Source organism: Meleagris gallopavo, chromosome 1 (genome assembly GCF_905368555.1).
Source record: "Meleagris gallopavo chromosome 1, MGAL_WU_HG_1.1, whole genome shotgun sequence".
Classification (NCBI taxonomy): domain Eukaryota; kingdom Metazoa; phylum Chordata; class Aves; order Galliformes; family Phasianidae; genus Meleagris; species Meleagris gallopavo.
In genome coordinates this window covers 46136157-46157636 of record NC_139404.1, presented here as the reverse complement: position 1 = coordinate 46157636, position 21480 = coordinate 46136157, and the positions used below count along the sequence as shown (strand labels likewise).

Genomic DNA, 21480 nt, shown 5'->3' with positions numbered 1-21480 from the left:
GCTCAGCTTGTCTCAGATCTGCCTCAGTTCTTCATGCCACATCACTGGGTTAGGAGAAGAGAATTAATGCCAATAAAAGTGTCTTTTGCAGATGCACACAGCGCAGCCAGGGAAAAATCATAGAACCACACAGTTTGAGTTGAAAGAGACCTTTATAGGTCATCTGGTCCAGCTCCCCTGCAATGAACCTACAGATGATCAGGGTGTTCAGACCCCCTCCAGCCTGACCTTGGGTGTCTCCTGCCACACGACCTTGAATGTCCACTGCCGCACAACTTTCCTCATTCATTTTTGCATGTGGATTTTGCTTTTAGTCATTGATTACACTTGGGCTGTGTCCAAGATTGGGTTTTTTGCATCCCTGAGAGATTATAAATTCCTTTTTTCCTAAGTGAAAGTCAGAACCCAATGCTGTGAAACACTGAAGATTTGTTGAAGGGCAGCAAAGTGTTACATTCGTTTTGTCTTAGGGAGCACAATGTAAGAATTGTGAGATTTGGAAATAAAAAGTTTCTCCTAAGTACAGTGAGCATGCTGACTGTGAGTCTAAGTTAGTGTCTGGAAGGCTGTCTTTCTCACTTTGGCACAATATTAAAAATCCTGCCATCAATCTTTTCAGTAGGGGTGCTCCAGCTTGTCTCAGAATTGGAAACTCAATTGTCCTTTGTAATTTTATAGATAATTAGAAGCAAGCCAAACTTAGGACTTCGATTATCACAGAAAAAAAAAAAATGGAATGAGTGGGGTTTTTGTTTTTGTTTTTCCCCTTCTGCAATATGATAATTCAAAGTTTCTTCTGCAGTCATAGGACTTGCGCATTTTCTTCCCCAGTGAAATCTGATGTGGAAACATTTGTGGCTTTGAGAGGAAGACAGACTTTGGTGAGATTCATGATGAAATCACAGGAGTGAGAAACAATAGAAACCAGTTCTGCTTGCTCTCTCCATTATGTGCCATCTCTGAAATTAAAAAAACAAAAATGACAACAAAAAAAACTCGCTTTTTAATTTTATTTTTAGCCATAAACATAAGCAGCTGCAAGATTGAATGTATTTGTAAGGTAGGACTGCTGAATAAGAAAATGGTATTTTTACACAGTCAGCTTTCAGTCCAGCATTCATTTTAACTATGCCCATCCTTTTCAGTTCTGCAATGCAGTGTAATCCCTATTTTTCTGGAATACTGCATGTCTAAGTGAGACACTGGCTTCATTGCAGTATTTTGCCACTGACATCAAGGAAAGAAGGATCTCATGCTTGTTAACAATAGGAAATTTCTGAAAAAGACTTTAAGTGCTGTTAGATCATTGCAGGCAGGTAATTTATAAATGTGTGGAAACTATTTTAGGCACTATCTTGGTCCTAATGTATGTAGGCTTGTAAAATTATTAAACTATGTTAAGTTGATACTCAGTGTGCAGTCAGAAATTAAAGCAAAATTAAAGCCAAGCTAGGCATAGCTTAGCCTTTGGGAACAAGGAGCCTTGGACACAGGTGTAAATCTGTCCAAAAGGTAAAGTGTTAGGTGGGAACTAAACACAATTTCAACAGGGAATATAAGTTGTACAGCCCCAGATTTCCAGCACCATGGTGCTTCTGGCTAACTGAGAAGACTTTTCAGAGGGTTCCACTGCCCTGTACAAGTCCATAGGTCCATAGGTCCACAAGCAAAGACACACACAAAAAAAAAAAAAAAAGCTTTTTTATTCTGCTTGAAGGATTTAGTTGTTTAATACTAAAGTTAATGAAATGGCTGACCTATTGAATTATTTTCCTTACCATTTATTCAACTTGAAAATGCATGAAAAATTCAATACTACTAACAGCAAAAATGATTTCAATGTGTGTTCACTGAATGCATAATAATCTGCAATGTACAGATAACTTTTCAGTTTGCTGCACAGAGATTTAGCTGTGCAACTTTGTGCTAAGTTAAAATAATGATGTACATTTTCCTGTTTAATTTTAGATCCTATTTTTTGTATATGGGTCAGCTCCTTGGCTCAGTCCTGCATTGGTCTTGTTGCAGTTTTCAAACTAGGCTCAGGTCTTAATGTTTTCATTTCTTTAAAATGCTAAACCGTAAATGAGATTTGTTTTCTATCTAGAAATGCAGAAGTATACAGCAGCACTTACTGTCTTCCTGCAATCTTGCACAACAAAAGTTACATTGACTCTCTGAAACTAATTATTGTTATTACCGGTGCTTCTACTGATAAATCTCTGTCGTTGAACCTTTCAGGAATTACAGAGTTTAAAAATGCAGTTGCTTTCTTCCTATCCTATTCATCTGTATAAAGAGGTTTTGCTATCATTCACTTGCCCATATATCTTCTCTGTGGAAAATTTTGGGCTGCTTGTGTCTGCATTTTTGCTTGGGGGGGAGGGAGATAACCTGCTTTTTCTTAATTTATAATCTTAATCTATATACCACATGACCCTCTGTGAGCAAATCTGAATGAGTAATTCTTCATCTGAGCATCCCTGAGATACGAGGCTTGGCTCCCTGTTTGCTCTGGCATGGAGCAGTTTGATACTAGTCAAATCCTGACCTTGGTGGACACTGTTTTTTCAGATGTGTTTTGGTCTTCTGCAACTGTGTAAGAGTGCACATTTTTCATTCTTGCTTTGTATTCATGTTAAACAAGTCATGCATCTTTATATAAAGGTGTGTGTGTTTAAATTCCACTTAGACATTTCCACATAATTGCATGCCAAGTATTTGGAACCAACTCTGTGAATTGTGCCAGCTCCAGGTTGCACTGTGCTCTCCTCTTTATGCCATAGAGCTACATCTTCCCAGGGAGGGCAGCTTGCATCCCTCAGTGTCATTCATTGGGTAATACTACTGAAGGACACCAGCCCAGCTCTTGCCCACAAAGCTCTATATTTTGATCTTTTGTACTACTCCTATATGGAAATCCCTCTTGCCCTCCACTTATGGTTAATGCAAGCTTTCTTAATGTACATTTTCATATTAAACATACAGAATAGAAATATGGCTGTAGTTGCAAGAATCAATCTCATTGCCCAAGCAGAAGTCGTATTCTGTAGATGTATCACCTGGCCTTTAATTTTAACAGGTGATATAAAGCGGTGAGCTACTAAGTAAATACTACCCTTTTCCCTTCTCTGATTTTAAGTGTTATGTGTGAAAAAAAATTGGCTAGGGGAGGCTTTTGGCTTTTTAGTGTCTATTGAAAAATAATTTCATGCAGACACTCTTCCTTGTGCTTGTCAATTGTTTCATAGCTTTACACATATTTTAAATGAGATAGCTGGACTCTGCAGTTTTAGCATTTAAACGAAGCCAAATTAGTATTCTGTCAGCAAGCAGAAGGGGTTTTTATACTAGAAAGGTGTAGGAGGGAGATGGATAATGACGGGTGAAACTTGCTGATACAAACACATGCCATGTTTTCTAAAAAAAGAAAAATATATAAAATTCTGAACCACTGAAGCTTGCACATTGCTAAAGCTGACCCTGGATGATTTTAACATATATGCAGATGGGACTTAACAAAATTTATTAGCAAAATAATAACATAAAGAAGTAAATTTTGGTATTTTTTAAGGTTTTTTTATTATTATTTTTTTCTTGGCATCATGACACTGTAATCATTTTCAATGCAGCCAACACAAAAATATACCCTCGTGAAGAGATTTCATGAGATTTTAAGTAGCTAAAATTTAGTTGCGCAATTTAAACAATCTGCAGCGGGAGCTCATATTTACAAAACCACTCATTAAAAACGTTCTTGAGTCGCCATTCTGCAAAATGCTTTTTGCGAGAAAGCATTTTCTCTGTATAGTTCATCTCAACAGAGCTTTAAGCACTTGCATTGTGCCCGGGTTGGCTGTGGAGGTCCTTGCAGCACCCCTCACGTAGAAGACGCGCTGTACAGACTACGAAAGAATAGAACTGTATGTGGGTGTTTGTTCTCTCCGTTTCAGCGGTATGCTAGAGGTGCAAAATCAGGACAGATCCTGCTGAGGAATGAGGAGGTCTTGGCTGCAAGCTGAACCACTTGTGTGGCTATCCCATAAATGACATGTGTAATGGAAATTAAACGTATATTGAGAATGTTTATTACATAGCTATTTCGCTGCTTAGAGAGAAGAGCAGATGCCTTTAAATCACACCTGATTTTACAGCTTCTTGTTACTCGTCGGTCAGCAGTTTCTGCTCATTCTTTCGCTGCTGTTTCTCCCTATCACCTCCATAGTGGTCAGTGGGAGAAGGTGGCTGCAAATACCTAAATTAAATTGCTGAGCTGAGTGGGAGGTGAGGGGGGAATGAAAGGGGACCTGCAACAAAGCTGCAAGGGGAAAAGGAACTTGGGGTCTCTTGAGGTGAAAATCTGATGCAAAGAGAGATATGAAAAAGGGTGAAAGGTGGGAGAGAAGAAAGTTGAATTTGCAAAACAGAAAATAAGAAGGTTATTCAGAGCAGAGAAATAAGAAAAATACACCCTGCTTTACCACTGTCGCCTTGTAGATGTTACCTATTGGTATCCTTCAAGTAGCTGCCATTTAGTTTCATTATTAAATGTAAATTCTAGATCTCTTTTGATTACTATAATGACCCATTTTCTGGTCTTCCTATTCCTCTCCTCTTATTCAGCCTCTTCAAATTTCTGGTACTCATTTTCTCCCTCACAGGTTCCAAATTCCCATTTTACCTTATTATCTCAGGAGCCTGCATTAGTTGTCCCTGCAGATAAGAAGTGGATTAATAAAACTTAACATTTGCATTTCAGGTTCTCAGCAGATAAATCTCCTTGCACAGTCACAGCTTGGTTCTGGCTGGCTCCTTCCCTCACCACCTTTTGGTTTATGGTTTTCATGGAATGCTTCAATATTTGTTTGCCTTTCCTTTGCTTACCAACCACTGATGTGCAGGAATACCAGGCCTGGGCAAGACCTCTTGAGCCAAATCAATGCCAGGATTGGGCTGGCTCTGTGTCGGCACCCATGGGGCTCTTTCAGCAGAGAGCCATTGTCTGGGAGCAAGTTTGAAGCTTTCAGAGTGCTGGTAAATTCACCATGCTATCTGTTTTCTAAACTGAAATATGTATTTAATCTTCAGAAGTGCCAGTTTTTCTTTGAAAATATTTTGTTAACTTTATGTACAGTTCCAAACCTTGAAGCACAAGGAATCTGGAGAATTATCTCCAGACTGACTGTGCTGTGCTTTCCTGGGAAAATGTTGTTGCGCTGTTGGTGCTGTTGCCTTGGCTGACAGACAGGCATGTGCCTGGTGTCTCAGTGGGAATATTAGCACTTGGTAAACGGCTTGTGATAGGTATTAATTCAGAAAAGATCAGCTGTGTCTAACTCTGACCAAATTAAGGTAAAACATAGGAGTTCCTGAAAATTAAGAAATTGACCCCAGCTGAGGAAGCCCAGAGTGTGTGATGCAGTGGTGTAACATAACATTTCAAAAGCGTGTTTAACCTTTTAGTTGACGTTTTTTTCATTTCTACTACTAAAGTAGCACAGTCACTTACTTTTAGTTCTGTGCAGAAATTTGGTTTACTTGTGCTGTTAAGTTTCTGTAGCACACTTATTTGAGAAGAAAATATGAACAAAAACTATGAAAAGATTTTATGATTCAAAGGTTCATATTACAGCAGAAGCAATTTTAAATGTCATGACTCTTAAAATGAGAAAATGCCTACACTTTGCTAGATCCAGCTTATCACAAATACAGAAAGAAAAAAAAAAACAGGAAAAACAAATAAAGAAGATGTATACATGAGTAGAAAAGTTTCTAAAACTATACATAACTGACAGTGACTACATGTGGACTTACTCATTTGAGACGCACCGGATTCTATAGAACATCTCTGAAATACATTTTACTTATAAATACATCTGGTTGTGGGCTGTGTCCAGTTCTGAGCTCCTCAGTTCAAAAGCTTCAGTTCAAAAGGCATTTTCTAGAATCCATCAGAGGGCCACAAAGAAGAGGAGGCTCAGGATGAGGATGACCTTATTGCTCTCTATGACTACCTGAAGGAGATTGTGGTGAGGTGGGGGTCAGCCTCTTCTTGACGGAAAGGGAATGGCCTCAAGTTGCACCAGGGAAGATTCAAGTTGGACATTAGGAAATGCTTCTTCTCCAAGAGAGTGGTTATGCACTGAAACAGGCTGCCCAGAGAGGTGGTGGAGTCACTGTCCCTGGAGGTGTTTTAGGTATTGTACTGAGGGACATGGTTTAGTAGGAAATGTTGGTGATAGGTGAATGGTTGGAGTGGATGATGTTAGAGGTCTTTTACAACCTTGATGATTCTATGATTCTATGAAGAGAAGGGGCGTGGAGCATTTCCCGTACAGAGAAAGGCTGAGAGACCTGGACCTCTTTAGCCTGGAGAAGAGAATGCTGAGAGGAGATCTTATCAATGCTCATAAATATCTAACGGGCAGAAGTTAAGTGGATGGGGCCAGGCTCTTTTCAGTGGTGCCTGGCAACAGGACAAGGGGTGATGGGCACAAACTACAACACAGGAAGTTCCATGCAAACATGAGGAAGAACTGCTTTACTGTGGATATGACAGAGCACTAGAACAGGCTGCCCAGAAAGGTTGTAAAGCTGCCTCCTCTGGAGAGATTGAAGACTCACATAATGCCTGCCTGTGTGACCTATTCCAGGGAACCTGCTTTAGCAGTGGGTTGAACTTGGCAATCCCCAGAGGTCCCTTCCAATCACTATGATTCTATGATTAAATAAATTATGATAAAAATTTATAAAATATATATTCCAAGTGGATACATACTAGAACACAGCAAGTACTTAAGTTATGTTGTCATCTAATTGTCCATAATAAGATTTGTATCCTCCTTTGCTTGTTATTCGTACAAATCTACTCTTCTGATTCATCATTAATCATAGTTCATGTAGTGATTTAGCATAAAATGTTCATGACAGACTTTCTTACATTACAGTGAGTTAATGTGATCCGTGCTAGTGTGCACATTTGTGACAAGATGATGTAGAAACATTTATCTTTCCCATAGTACTATGGATTGCTGTACGTAATGCTATAAATTGATACATATAAATAAATGTATATATAAGCTAATGTATCTTCTCTCACATTTAAAATTTCATGCTTCAGCAAAATGAAAGTTCTGCAAATTTGTCCCAAACAAATGTGGATTTTCATGGTATTATTTCTGATCTGAAGGATGGTTATTTAATGCTGTAGTAGCATTTGTAAAATAGGATTAAAATAGACTATGATCTTTATAATGCATAAATGAGTTGAATATATATATAATAATTAATTGAAGAAATGTGAGTGTGATTTATTTTGGAAGTACAGATCACATGAAAGAATATAACAAGTTCTGAGTATATTACTGAGCAGCACTACTGAGGGAATAATTTGGACAGGAGTAGAGCTGCTGGGTATTCAACTGAACATCAGTCAGCTACATAACACAGAAAAAAGACAGTGATATATTGGTGTTGTGTATATTAACAAGAGGAGCATGTATAAAACCTTGCTCCTTTGCATGGTTCCCTTTCTGTTTGGGAATAATGTCCAGTCAGAAGAGATTTAGGGGAGAGTGATATTCTTGGTAGAAAAGTTTTGTGAAATTGTGTGTATATCATGATAAATGACATGCCAAAAAATGGAAAATGGTAATTTTCTCTCTTGTGTCTTATATTACTTATTTTTAAAGGGGGAAAAAAAAAAAAGTGTATGCATTTATACTGCTTTTTAGATGAGGGGAATAGGATTGTTGTCTTTTTTCTACTTGTGTTCTTCAGCGATCGTGGCTGTGTCTCAACTGGAAAACTTGACCAGGAATGCAGGCATATGTAACTTCGTGCCAGCATGTGAGTGGTTGTTATAAGGGAGATAATGATGAATTATTTTCATAAATTAGTGAGGACAGTACAAGAGCTAGAGAAGAGATAACTTAGGTTAAATATTAATGAAAACATAATTCAGACATCCGAACAGTTAATCATCCAATCCAAGATATTATTTGCTATATTGCAATCTTTAGGATTAAGAAAAGGTATAATGTTGGGAATGTCTTAACATTAGGAGTCGTTTGGGAATCATGACTTTCTGTAACACAGGGTGGCTGTTGTGCAGTTAGCTTTGTGCACAGGGCCACTAAGTTGTTTTGGTTTCCTGCAGATCCAAGAATCTGTTCTTATAATGTTCTCTGCAAGATCAGGACGGCTGGTTTTACACTACTGGTGGGAGAAGTGGAGAATGATCTCCTTGGCCCCACCTTTTCTTCTTTTGAATGCATGAGCTGGGTGGGCCTAAGGCAAAGAAGAAAGGCAAGCGTGAGCCCTCCAGATGGGACATCCTGCTTTTGACATTGCCTGTGAAGAGAACTTTCTCTTTTCAGGAACTTTTGATAAAGATGGAAAAAGAAAAGAAAACAACGAAAGAGCAGAGGTGAAGTAAACATGCTACACAACCCAGCTGTAGAAGGGTTTTCTCACTGAGAAAATTCAAATGGAATTTAGAGCGAGAAAGGCTCCCATGGCAATCCACTCACTTGTGGGTTTTGCCAGAGTGCTTCATTAATAATGTAGCTGCCAAAACTGGTGGAATTCTAAAAGATACACACATACATTCTTTTTAATTTAAGAAGAAACTTCAAGGAAAACAAGTTCAAGATGACCAAATCTCTGCTGCTTTTTGCTGTTGTTTAAGCTCTGTTTTTTTCAACTGTAGTGAAGAACGGCTTCTTTCAGAGAGCTCTTCAGTACAGTTTGCCCACTTTGTTCTGATTTAGCTATGCACAAAAATGTTTCTTCTTTAAGTCAGACTAATACTGAATGTTTAATGAAGGAATTCACATAAGAAGATGTGCATGATCTGAACGGTTTTGCTGTTTTAATTTAACTCAACTCTTGCAGACAGTAATCTTTTATGCTGGAATTTCTCATATCACCGAGAGTCACAAGGGAAGAAGAATATACCTGAGCTATTGACGGCTGAATATTTTTGCCACTTTATTTGTATCCTTTTGTAACTCTACTTTTTGATGGTGTGCCTTCCTGCTCTTACCTCAGGCATGAAAGGATAAGATATTTTGAGAAATGCTTGCACTGTCCCCTTGCTGCCCCTGGTGGAGCTAATCCAGCCGTCCTGCTGAGCTCATAGAGCCTGTTCTCTCCCACCCACGGTGCTTCCTCCTCACAGATTAAGAGTCAAAGTACAGCATGGTGCCAGCTCTGCCTGTGATGTAAGATTCTGGTCTGCTATGGTGGCCATTGCCTTTTTTAAGGTAGTAATGGTATTGCTACAGTTATGATAGCACAAAGAATATAAACAAAGATCTAAGGGAGAACTAATAGCTTTTTTTATAAAGCCATGTAATGTAGCTGAGAAATGGACAAGATTTGGGGTTCAGACTTTGACAGGCAGCATCCCAATCCAAACCAAACTTAGGTGAGACAAAATTGCTCTTATTTTAATTATGCTAAATGCTATGACTATCTGATGGAGTAGATAATTACAGCTATAGTTGAGTTGAGCTGGTGGGTTTTACGTTTGTTGCTTCATTCAGTTGGCATTGAAGGATGAGATTGATGAAATTCAAGGGATGGAGTGAGGCCTAAGAAGGATGCTGCTACAATTTATTTAAAGCCAAGGTTGTCTTTCAGAATTTGTAATAATTGTTCTAATGAACTTACGCAAAGTTTGCAAAGCAAGGTAGTATAAAACAACTTTAAAAACAGTTTGATGAAGGGTTTTTTGTTATTGTTATAGAAAGTCTGTGCGTCGTGCCCTAATGTATAAGGTTATAGATCTTTCAAAGTTTGTTCTTCTAGGGACTGTCCTGAACAGAGGTGAAATCAACTTTTTACAATGGTCGATAGTGATAGGACAAGGGGGAATGGTTTTAAACTAAAGGGATATTTAGATGGGATGTGAGGGGGAAGTTTTCCCTGAAAGAGTGGTGAGGTGATGGAACAGGTTTCCCAGAGAGGTTGTGAATGCCCTGTCCCTGGAGGTATTCAAGGCCAGGTTGTGTGAGGCTCAGGGCAGTCTGGTCTAGTATTTGATCTAGCAGTTGGCAATCTGGCCTGTGGCAAGGGAGTTGGAACCTGACAATCCTTAAAGTTCTTCCCAACTCAAGCCATTCTGTGATTCTATGAGATGGTCAGGTAGCTGTTGCTGCAGAACAGGTAGAGCAGTAACTGAGGCCCACTTTACATCACATCTTATCTCTAGCTGCGTATTTCTTGGGAAGCAATGAAATAATGAAGATCATGATGGAGGAGACGTCTATGCATAGCATAACACACCGTATTCAGGATTGTGCCAACAGTGCCTATCCTAGCACATGACAAAATGCGTCTTATTTCACTTAGCATACCAAATGCTGTCAAAGACTGTATGGCCAAGGCTAAACAGCCACCCTGCAGAAAAGCAGATCTGAACTGAACACTGATAAGACAGAAACAGTTATGAGCAGAAAAGCATTTTTCATGAAATGGCTACCTTGTCTGACTGGTTTGCTCCAATCCTCAGGGGGAAAATGACAGACTCCTCTGACAGACAGTCTAGAAGACTAAAAGTGGTAACTGCTGAATGCTGAAAAGAATAGGTTCGGTGACCACGGTTGCTGTTGAAACATGGCTGCAGGGTCCTTTCTGTGGTGCTAGCTGCTCTTTTTCTGCAGATGGTCCAATGCAAGTGAAAGTGTGATTCCACTGTCTCAGGTGTGATGTGCACTTCTGTAAGTGCAGCATTTCCACTCTGTTCCCTTTCCCCCATCTTCCTTTGACATGTGAGCTGCTCCGTGTCAGGTGAGGAACCAGGTAAGGAACTGGTTTTACAAGGAGCTGCTCCCAGCCCATGTCCTAGCTCTGGTACGGCCAGATAGGATCCCTGGGGTGTAATCTTGAGAGCTCACCCTGCTCCTCCTCCCTCTCATCCATCTTTTGCAGATCTGTATTTTCAGATAGCATCTCTATGTAGTTTTCCTGAGACTTAGAGGACACATCACCTGTACTCTGGCTGTGTATTTGGGTGGGTTGTGTCCTGCCCATCGTGCTTTTACAATAGTATTGACATTGCCATTGATGGCTCTTGTATCAGAGGTTACAAAGTCTTTTTTTATGTTACATATTTAATGCTCTAGGGAAAAAGCAATTTTAGGCTGCTTAGTGGTGGTCTGTCAAATCACTCAGTAGCAAAAATCAGCCTTGAATTGGCTATTCACTGATGGAAACCATGCTTTTAATGCAAGTGTTTAACTGGAAAAAAAAAATTACTAAATTGAAAACACCTTCATAAAATAATAATCATGTTTTTGAGCATACAACTGTTAACTTACCATATTGTGAGTGCATTCAGAATAGCCTCTTAGTAATTGTTGTGATGCTTGGTCCAGCTTCTCCTGTCCAGTGTTTGGCTCTTCTTTTTACGGCTGCTGTGTATCTGCAAGATGTTGAAGATTTAAAAACAATAAAATCAAAAATAAAACCCAGCATAGATTGGGTCTCTGTTAAGTTCTAGTATTGTTAGTAGGAAACCAACTAAACCAATACCTAACACCAATTTAGGTATTTTTCATTATATTTATTGATATTTTTATCAGTGTATATAAACGTGTGATATAGGAATAAAATCTTTTCAATTCTAATGTTTTGCTGTCTGTATATCTAACTGATACTGTTCTGATATTGCTTACCTTTTAATGACAGCATTTGTTATAACTGTGAACAAGTATAATCTGCGATTTTATTCCAAGCAGCAATTGGCTTTTTACTTTCTTATATCATGAAAGCAATATTCATTGCTATGAACAATTAGAGAGCTTAAGTGCATAAAAACAAGCAACTTTTTATTTAGCAGATAAATATCCCATTCTTTATAAGGGCTTGATTTTTCTTCATGTATATTTTTTCCTTCTGCTTAGAATTAAGTCCATGATGAAAATGAACCATGATAGAAAAAGGATCAATTTTGCAATTGATAAATTTTCCATGGAGATTTGTATTTTATCTCCAACTTCTCCTTATGCAAACTATATTTCAGCCTTGTATACAGATTAATGTGCTTGGCTGATAATTGCATATTAAAAGCGGATAAATAAATGATTAGCTCATTATGAAATGTGTTGTAGTACCGGTAACTTTAGTTATAATTTATCCACTCTGTAAGTAATCCTGCCAAATGTAATAGGATAACATATTGGTGTTGCAATTGCTCTCCTCATGATGTTTGATTAACACTGAGGACCCTGGGAATAATGCTCCTGGTGTCTGTGACCACACATTTTCCAAATCTGACCTGAACCAGTGACTGGAGCTGTCATTAACACAGAGGTGGAAATGCAAATCACTACTGGAGGGAGCAGCCTAAGAAGTCTGTCCTCTAAAACTCCCTGTGGGAATTTATTCCACCTTTCAAACTGTCCAGTAATTTTTCCACTTACTGCCAGTGAAAATAGCAGGAGTGCAGTTCACTTTCTGTACAGGACTGCTTAGCATAAAGAGTTATTTCCAGTCTTGTCTCTTAGAACAGGTGATCGTCACTGTAACAGTTTATTTATTTGTATGTATAGTAGACGTTGTATGTACAGATTTCTGAGCCTTATGTATATTTAAAAAAAATGCATGTTTGTAGTATTTGTTCTTAAATCTGAGGCTTCCAAACCATTTGATTTTGATATTTTTAAAGGCCATGGATTTAACTTCTTTGTAATTAAAAAAATATATATATACTTTAAAACAATCATTCTGAGATGCATCCTCAGGAGGTAAAAAGACCCAATCTCTTTATTTGCCAGTCTAGTTTCATTGTGTTTTCCTGAATTTTATTATTTAAAAATTAAACTAACCTATTTCCACTGGAGTATTAAGAGTTACTGATTACAAGCACAAAATCATGATGTTTTAAAAAATTACTTATTTCAAATCTGTGATGGAGCCAAAAGTACCAGGACCTGATATACTCAGACAGCAGATGCTTAAACTAATGAGTGTTCTGAGAACCGTTTGATGACAGAAATGCCTTGTCCTGTGAAATCAGGGCAAAAATTCCAGCGACCTCCACACCACTGAAGACTATCTTGAACAGTTCTGCAAAAAATGGCAAATTCTCACGCATCTAAATCTGAAGTGGGATGGCAGTGACTGAACTCTGATGTAGCACAGCTAATCTGGCAGCAAGCGACAGACAGAAGCTCCGATGGGAATAAGAACCTGTGATTTAAAATAACTTTTTTTCTTGAGAAGACTCTTGACCTTTGGCTTCTCAGAATTGTTAAGCTGCAAATTTGCAGCTCAATTATATATTTTAGGGGGAAAAAAAACAAAGCAACATCAGTTCTTCATGATCGACATATAGAAACAGAACTTATTAGGCAACCATCTGTCTCTGTGAAATGCTATCACCAAGACAACTGACATCTGCTTCCAGTTGGGTGATTAATTCAGGGAGATAATGAGGCATATTTTATATCATTATGGTATGAAATCAGAAGTCTCTTGCAAGTCTCATCATATACATAAAACACAATTGCTTGCATTGTGGTTGTGCAAACAAGAGGTGTGTGTAGAGCTTCAGCCCATCCCTGATCTTGAGGTGCCCAGGAGCTTCCATCGCACCCTGTACTTGTGCTTTGCTGAATATTTGGGGTGCCACAGAAGAGTCCCTCCACTGTTTAAGCACAAATGAATGAGGGTTTGTAAAATTGGTCATGGAGTAATGGTTTTGTGGCTGGAAAATATTGGCAGTTACAGGATGAGAATCACCATGAGAAATATCCAATATCAACTACATGAAAAACACAACAAAAGTTTAATACTGTTTAGATTGCACTTAGCTGTATCTGTTGCTGATAAACCACTACCATTCAATATCACAGCTGTCTGGTGTAGCTTTTACTTTCTGCCAACACATTGCATGTTCTTATGAGGAAGAAAGAGGGTGGGAGGGATGCAGAACTTACTTCTTTCCTCAGTGCTCAGTCACTTTGGGCCTAGGCCTGATCCCGCAGGGCCACATGGAGCAGAAAATCAACGAGCCAACTTGGTACATGGTACTTGGGCTCCTGTGTGCCCAGCATCCCACAGCACTGGAGATCAGCAGGAGGAGCGGGGCATGGAGTCATGTATCAGCTCTGTAATGTAGTGGCAATGGTCATTTTTTATGGAAGTTTAAGGACACAGACAAATTTATCTTTCAAATTAGGCCATTATTACACCGTGGTGTTCTGATCACTGTGTATCGAGCTTTTCGTTTGGTTGGGTTTTTTGGGAGGGTATTTTTATGGTAGTGGTGATGAACTGTCATCAGAGACATCAGTTGTGTTAGTAGAACTTGTCAAATTTTGCACTAAGTGTCATCTGTATACTGAGTTTGATATAGTAAATGCTTTTAATCCATTTTTGAGCTTTCAGTTACACCAAATATGGTGATAAGTGAGCTGTGTTGGCTGGTTGAGGCCAGCTTCATGGGTATTCTGGGTACTGAAGTGTCAGGATTTGGCATGATGTTGTGGCAGAAAAGTAATAGTCAACACATTCTTAGCCTGCAATTCCAGAATGGTCTGGAGCTTATTCCAGTATGATCAGCAGAACAACAGCTTAATAAAATTCAATTTAACCAACATTTTGGACTGTCTACTTGCTGAAGACCATACCTTGGTTTGTCCTTTTTTTCTTTTTAGCCCTAAATTTTAGAGTTGTGATCTTATTAGATGAAGCTTAAATTGTAATATCTCTGGTGCTGCTACTTGAGAATTAGCAGTACTGTTCTGATCACTCTCTACTTTTCCAGTGTATAGCTGCCTCCTAGTGTTTGACTGCTACTGCCCATTTAGTCCATACCAATTTCAGTACTGCCATCCTAATGCACTGATGTCATCCATTCTCCTCCATATAGAAACTTTTCATGTTATTCCAAAAGAAAGGGGATTGATATCTTGCATTTCAGCTGTCCTTATAATGCTAGTTAAAAAGAAAAAAATATGTAGATTAATTATAACATTGCAGTATTCATTTCTACGATTCCATAAGAAGAAAATAAGAGGCAGAAGATTGTTGCAAAAATAATGCTCAGTTTTAGATGCTGTAACTTGTTAATTCCAGCATCTGCACATATGCAGCCACCAGGGAGTTACTGGGCTACATGTGTTTGTTTTTTAAAACATCTGTCAGCTAAGTCAGACATCTAAATGTGAAGTGTTGCATTGGTTACATTTGTGGAATTCTTACATTTTCCTAGTGGAATTTCATTTTGTATACTAATCATTGGAGAATGTGGGAATAAAAATTGGATTACATTTGTGTGCATATGTAATTGCTTTGGACAAATGATTTGCATTATTCTCCTTTAACTGCATTATGGCATCAAGTATAAACAAGTGCCTGAGATAGAGTTGCATTATTTTTGTCTCAGATGTCGTGCAGTTGGTGTGGAAGCAGGCATGTCATCTACATGCTTTTTTTGTCGCATTAATGAAACACAGGCTGTGCGGGGCCTTAAGTTGCACACACAGTTTGATGACATCTTCTAGCTGATTACTGCAACCACACTGCAAAACTCCTTCGTTGTCACATATGAAGTAGGCTACAGTCCATTTGACAGAATGCCTTGTTGCACAGCACTTAAGTGCACTGTATTGGTTTCACTGTTGCATGCTGCATAGGAGATATCCATGGGCAAGTAACTCGTGGGCTAAGTGCGTGCTTGACTTCTAATGGTGTTTTGATAAAAAAACATTAAGATGTTCCTAAGATAGCTTGAGGCAACTTTGCCATTGTACACCGTTGGCCTATATTTGTGGTATTTGACATTTTTTTGATAAATCCTGTCAAGGATAATCCATCACAGAACAAGTTTTCAGAGTTTCAGGGTGTTTGTTAAATCTCATAACTCAAATATAGAAGTGCCTCAGAAAACAATATTTTATATTGGTAAGTTGAGAAATAGGAAGAATTTCTAGAAGAAAACGAGTGTCTTCAGATAATAGTATGTAGTTCAACTAAGTAAATAGATCTGCTGGCTGAGGGTGATAATGTTTGTGTAGTTTTCATCTTTAAATCCCTACCACTTCAGATTTGGGGCAACCATCATTTTAGTGGGGGAAAAAAAAAGAAGTGAAATAAACTTGCCGTGTTTATGGAGTTTAATGATCTGTAGTGTTTTGAAATTGAGGACTCTTTTTGAAATAATGCAACCATGTGAACCCTCCTATCTGTTACATGGAAGTCCTCCGAGACTGGTGTCCTCTCCTCTCCTGTTCAGCAGCTGTATGAAATCATGGAGAACTGCTTTGTGTGGATTCCTTTACCTGGTTTGATATATCTAATAAGGCATTCAAAAGCGCTGAGGACCTCAGAATGACCCAAGAATTGTAGATTGACTTAAAAATCTCTGGATAGATTCTCTTGATGATGGGGAAAGCATTATGAAAGAAAGGAGTTCAGTGAAGTGCATTACCTGAGTACAGCTTAAAGCAGCTGTAGTTCATTCACGTGTTTCATACAGTTAAATACCGAGATAAACTGTGCACCCTTCTGTTTAACATTCAGTGTAAACTGAATACATAACTAAGTCTCCTGCATGCCTCTGGCATTTCAGCATGTACTCTCCTATCTCAGCTTTATGAGAGTTTCTGCAGATGTAGGCCAACACGAGGGAGCGTAAGAGGCTGGTGGGACTCCACAGCTTGGGCCTGCCTCTGAGCTGCAAGGTCTCAACCACACTCATCAGCTGCCTCCCATGTCATAGCCCATAACTTTATGGGTTCAGGTAGACAGGATATTCTTGATATTTAGTGATATCAGCACAGTATAGGAGTGGATGTGTGAATGATTTCACTCTCCTGTGGATAGGAGGTCACCCTGAGAATGAGGACTGTGTGTTGCTGTACTGTAACCTGAGATTATGGATCCAGGAGATGCCTTTGCAGAGCTGCTGGGCTTTCTTTTTTGTTGTCTGTTTAGTTTTATTTTTTTCATGAGCAGTATTCTTAGTGGTACTGCTTGAACTGAGGTAATTGTTCACTTACAAGGTAGTGTTTTCGGGGTTTTCTGGGGACTATCATTTTTTCTAGGTTGAGTGAGAAATTCCACTGAAGGCTGTTAACACACGGTGGTCCTAAAAATAGTGGGAAGCACTGTCTTCTGGGAATGAATGGAGGCAGCTCTGGTGTATGAAACCATATGCAGTCTGGAAGAGTTACGTGAGGATCCGCTGTTGGAGAGCAGAGGCTTGCTTTTATAGTCAAGGCTGCTTTACACTTTGAAGCAATTGCAGCTATTAAAGAGTGTCATCAAAATACGTTTCTTTCTTGTTTTGTTTTGTTTTTTTTTCCAATAATACTTAAGTTTCCAACTTTCTTCTTCTTCTCTTTCTCTTTTCCTACGAACAGTGGTGGTTTTGTACATGGTAGGGACAGGGAGGGGTATAGGTAGGCAATAATTGCAGATGAATTCGAAACGCTTTTTTGGTGGTGTTCTTGGAGCTTGGATGAGCAGAAGGAATTTGAACCTGTTCACGGATGGTCATGTTTGTGTGCAACAGATATTTTTCATTGCACCTGATAGAAATAGTGGAATATCAGAATGAATTTTGAGAGAACATATCTGTCCTGTTTTTCTTACATGAGGATGATTCCAAGAGAGAAATGCAAACTGTGCATGTCATTCAGAGACTACCCATAAGAAGAATGATGAATAGGCCTAAAACTAGTGTTATATGGTACATGCAGTTCCTTTTGCCCCTTGTTACCGTCTCTAAGTATCTGCTGGCTGTTCTTCCCTTTCTAGTCTCTAATATCAGCAACCTTCTCATACATGTGAATTCCTATAATTCTTATAATTCACTTCTTGACTCCATTTCTGTTTCCAATCTCCTCTTGCCTTGTTGTTGTTTTTTTTTTGGTCCTGCGCAGCTGCCTTCTCTTTCTATGTCATTCTTTTTTTCTCCTTACTCATCTGAGATTATTTTTCATTTTACACATTCATACCTGCTTTGGTATCTTCCTTCGTTTTCTGTGCTTTCTGTTTGCCTTACACAGCTCTGCTCAACCTGTATCATGCACTAATTGTTAAAGTGGTTAGAGGGAAAAGGTCTTCACTCTGAATGGTTCTTCTTTATTTAATGATTGCAATGTGTTCTTTCTAATGAGATATTTTGTCACTTTTCCAGGTCTTAAAAATTAGCTTGATTGGTCATCGGAAGCGTGTTCTGGCATCCTTGGGAGACCGGCTGCACGAAGATCCTCCTCAGAAGCCACCTCGTTCAATAACCCTCAGGGTGAGTCCCCACGAGCATTTTTTGCATTTCTTGAAAAGTCAGAGAACATTTCCTATATTCAAATGAAATCAACAGCCACTTTGAGTGGAGTTCAGCTTATCTCTCTTCAATGTAGATGTCTTCAGCTGACCTGCTCAGCCACACCTGGCCTTATAGCCACTGCAGAGAACTTGGTATTTTCTCTGCATGATTCATCTGACCTGGTTCAGACGTCTGCCTTAGGATGAGGCAGTGCCTTAGAATTGCCAGCTTATCCTCTCAGCTCAAAAAGCCAATTCAGGAGCAGGTGTCTGCAAGCTGCACATCTACATCTGCCCATAGGAATCTCAGCCTAAGTGATCTGTACTGCGTTCTCCTTCCACATTTTGAGAATGCTCTGGCTTGCTTTTCAGATATCCTTTCTTTAAAGAGAGTCTCTTAGAATTGTTGAGATACAAATGCCCTCAAGGTTTTACTGTGTATCAGAAGTTTCTTTACATTTTTGTTTTTCATTTGTATTCCCTCCTTCAGAAGTCTCGTTGCAGTGTCCCTGGGTGTTTTTCACACTTGCCCTATTTTAATCTCCTACTGTTACACCAAATTTTCTTGGTTTCTTTGGTCCAGTAACTTTGCTTTCTTCCCGCTCCTTACCCTTGCTGAGTTGAGGTCTGACCCATTCCTACTGTGTTCTCTCCAAGGGAGTTCATATTCATCTACACATTTTTTATGTAGATATTTTAGGTCACATCTTTTGCATTTGATTGGATTCGATTATTTTCATGGGGCTGCATTTCTGACTGGAATCTCATTTGGGTCTAAATGTCGAAATGTCAGAGGGCGGCCTCTGCTCCCAAGACAAATTTTCTGGTGTATAAAGAAATAGAGAAAGACAGAATGAGGGCTTATTTTCACATACACTCTGATTTCTGTGACCAGCCTGTTTTCACCCTGCTTATTCTCAAATGCCACATATAGACATCTCAAATCCCTAAATTCAACCTATTCCTAATGCCATCTCAAAAAAATGTGTCAAAACCCATGGTGTCCTGCTCTAAGGTACATTACACAAATGGGCAGATATTTCTCTTGTATTTTGTATTGGATGTATTATGTGAATAATTTCCTGGTGCATGGCAGGTGTTAAAACATTTCAAGGAAAGAGGAATCGTGGGCTGGCATTTGAAAGTCACACATTTTTGCTCAGTGCTTTCAGTGCTTCAGATTGGGGAATTAGTTTTTCTTCAGCATGTAGGAATGTTTCCACAGCCTATGTTACTGGTTAGAATTGTATATTCTCAATTAATAGTGAAGATAAAGCTGGATGTCCTCCATCTGTAGTTAAAATGATAAAAAGTATCATCCAGCAGCCAGAGCTACTGATGCAGGCAAATGCTAAATGTCATTCATCATTTTGTGGTATTGGAGTCTTCACAGAGAATCCTAAAGGAAAGGACATGAGTTTGAACGAGTCTCCCACCATCTTCAACTATACCATTTCACCCAAGGACACCAAGGACATAATATTCAATCTGTAGCTTGCAATAATTTTAGCTTGAAACTTGGTTTAAATAAAATATTTGCTGCTACTAGAAGATTGATTTATATCTAATAGAGAAGATTGTTCTTTGTTTAAAGACTGTATCTTTAAGGTCCCAAGGTCAACCTAAGCACTGCTAACACTTCATCTTTTTTGACTCTTTGTATTAGTGTTGAAGATATTTCAAAGAAAGAGATGTTAAATATTGAGAAAAGGAACAAGTAGACGAATTTCTATGAAACGTATTATTTCCACAATAATAAGGATATTTTATTTTTATTTCAATCTTATGCTCAAAAGTTAGAAAATGCTGCATCTTGGGTTACCTATGCAGCCTTCGTGTATTACATTGCAATCTTTACATATGTGACCACTTTACCTGTTATTCATGGAACCCCATCCTCACCTTGTTGGTCTTGGAGTTAAATTGAAGGGATGAGAATTGAGACTGAAAATCTGAAGAAGTATTACAATAGTAATTGTAATTTAACACAAAAATGAATCCACTGGAGACAATTCCCATTTTTACAAACTGGTTAGACAAACATCTGTCAGGCTTCAGGCATGCCTAGGTGGGCTAGGGAAGGATCTCTTAAAGATCACTTCCAACCCTGGACTGCATGGTTCCAACCTGTGGGACTGAGAAGTGGGGACAAAGCAGATTTCAGTAGTGGAATGTATTATCAGGCATCCCTGCATTCACAGCAGGGTGAAAACGTGGTAATGAATATACCATCACTGTCGATAGCACTGTGCCGAATATGTTACAGCACACTGCCCAGCCATCCCTGACCAATCTGCAAATTTGTGAAGGAAATGAGAAAGAGGGTATGAGGTGAGGTAGAGGAACGAAAGAAGGATGAGAGAGGCTATCATGATTAAAGGAATAACTGTAGCTGTGAGAATACAAATTCACACCTGCTTTTGCCACAAAGCCCTGGGATCGTTCTTGGCAAGTTATTTAGATAATTGCCTCATAAACAGCCACTAATTGTATGTTACAGACATTCTGTATATTTGGCTGTAGTCTGGAGTCTGATTTATATGAGTACAGAGCACACAGTACTGCAAATTAGATCAATGGAAGCGGAGTTTTGAATACAAGCAGTTGGAAAATCAGGCAACAGATACTGTAATTGGGCATCCGAAGTGGCTGATATTTATTAGCCTTTGTCAGTGTGTCTCAGCTCCCTCATGCTAAAGTGGTGATTATAAAATGCCAGAAATCACAAGATGTGGTGAAAATAAATTGATTGAAGTTTGTAAAGCAGACACAAGCACCATGAAGATGACAATATAAGCCATTCTATCTTCAGAGCAGTATCTGAATAGAATTTAAAGAAGAGGTTTGGGGCCATGAAATGAGGTGAGAATAAAATACTGACTGCGCAGTAACTAATGATAACACAGTGCTAAGTATATGACAACATGCTGCACAGCCAAGGATCCATCTGTGCTGGGAAAATAGCATGGAATCATTCAGTTACGTCTTGTACCATAATGCAGAGGCACCATTATTCCTTTATTTCACGCCTTTGTAATTCTTGCCTCTGTTGGCTCCTTAGCAATCTTCCAGTATTGATTTTGAGTGAATTTCCTCAATATGTGCAGTTTGATAAAATATGAAAAAACAGGTAAGAGCTGGAATCTTGATATCCATTGCAGTCACCTGTCACTTAGATCCACCAGCGGCCATGTCAAT

General features: G+C 38.9%; 1 protein-coding gene across 5 annotated transcripts in view; it reads left to right on the top strand.

Moving 5' to 3' along the window:
* The window catches only part of ANKS1B (ankyrin repeat and sterile alpha motif domain containing 1B), a 407202-nt gene that overhangs the window by 334308 nt on the left and 51414 nt on the right, over window positions 1–21480 (top strand). For all 5 annotated transcript variants that reach the window (XM_085223686.1, XM_085223680.1, XM_085223692.1 and 2 more), the window contains exon 18: window positions 18155–18262. In XM_085223686.1, coding sequence (XP_085079812.1) covers window positions 18155–18262 — 108 coding nt within the window. The remainder of the gene's footprint in view (window positions 1–18154; window positions 18263–21480) is intronic.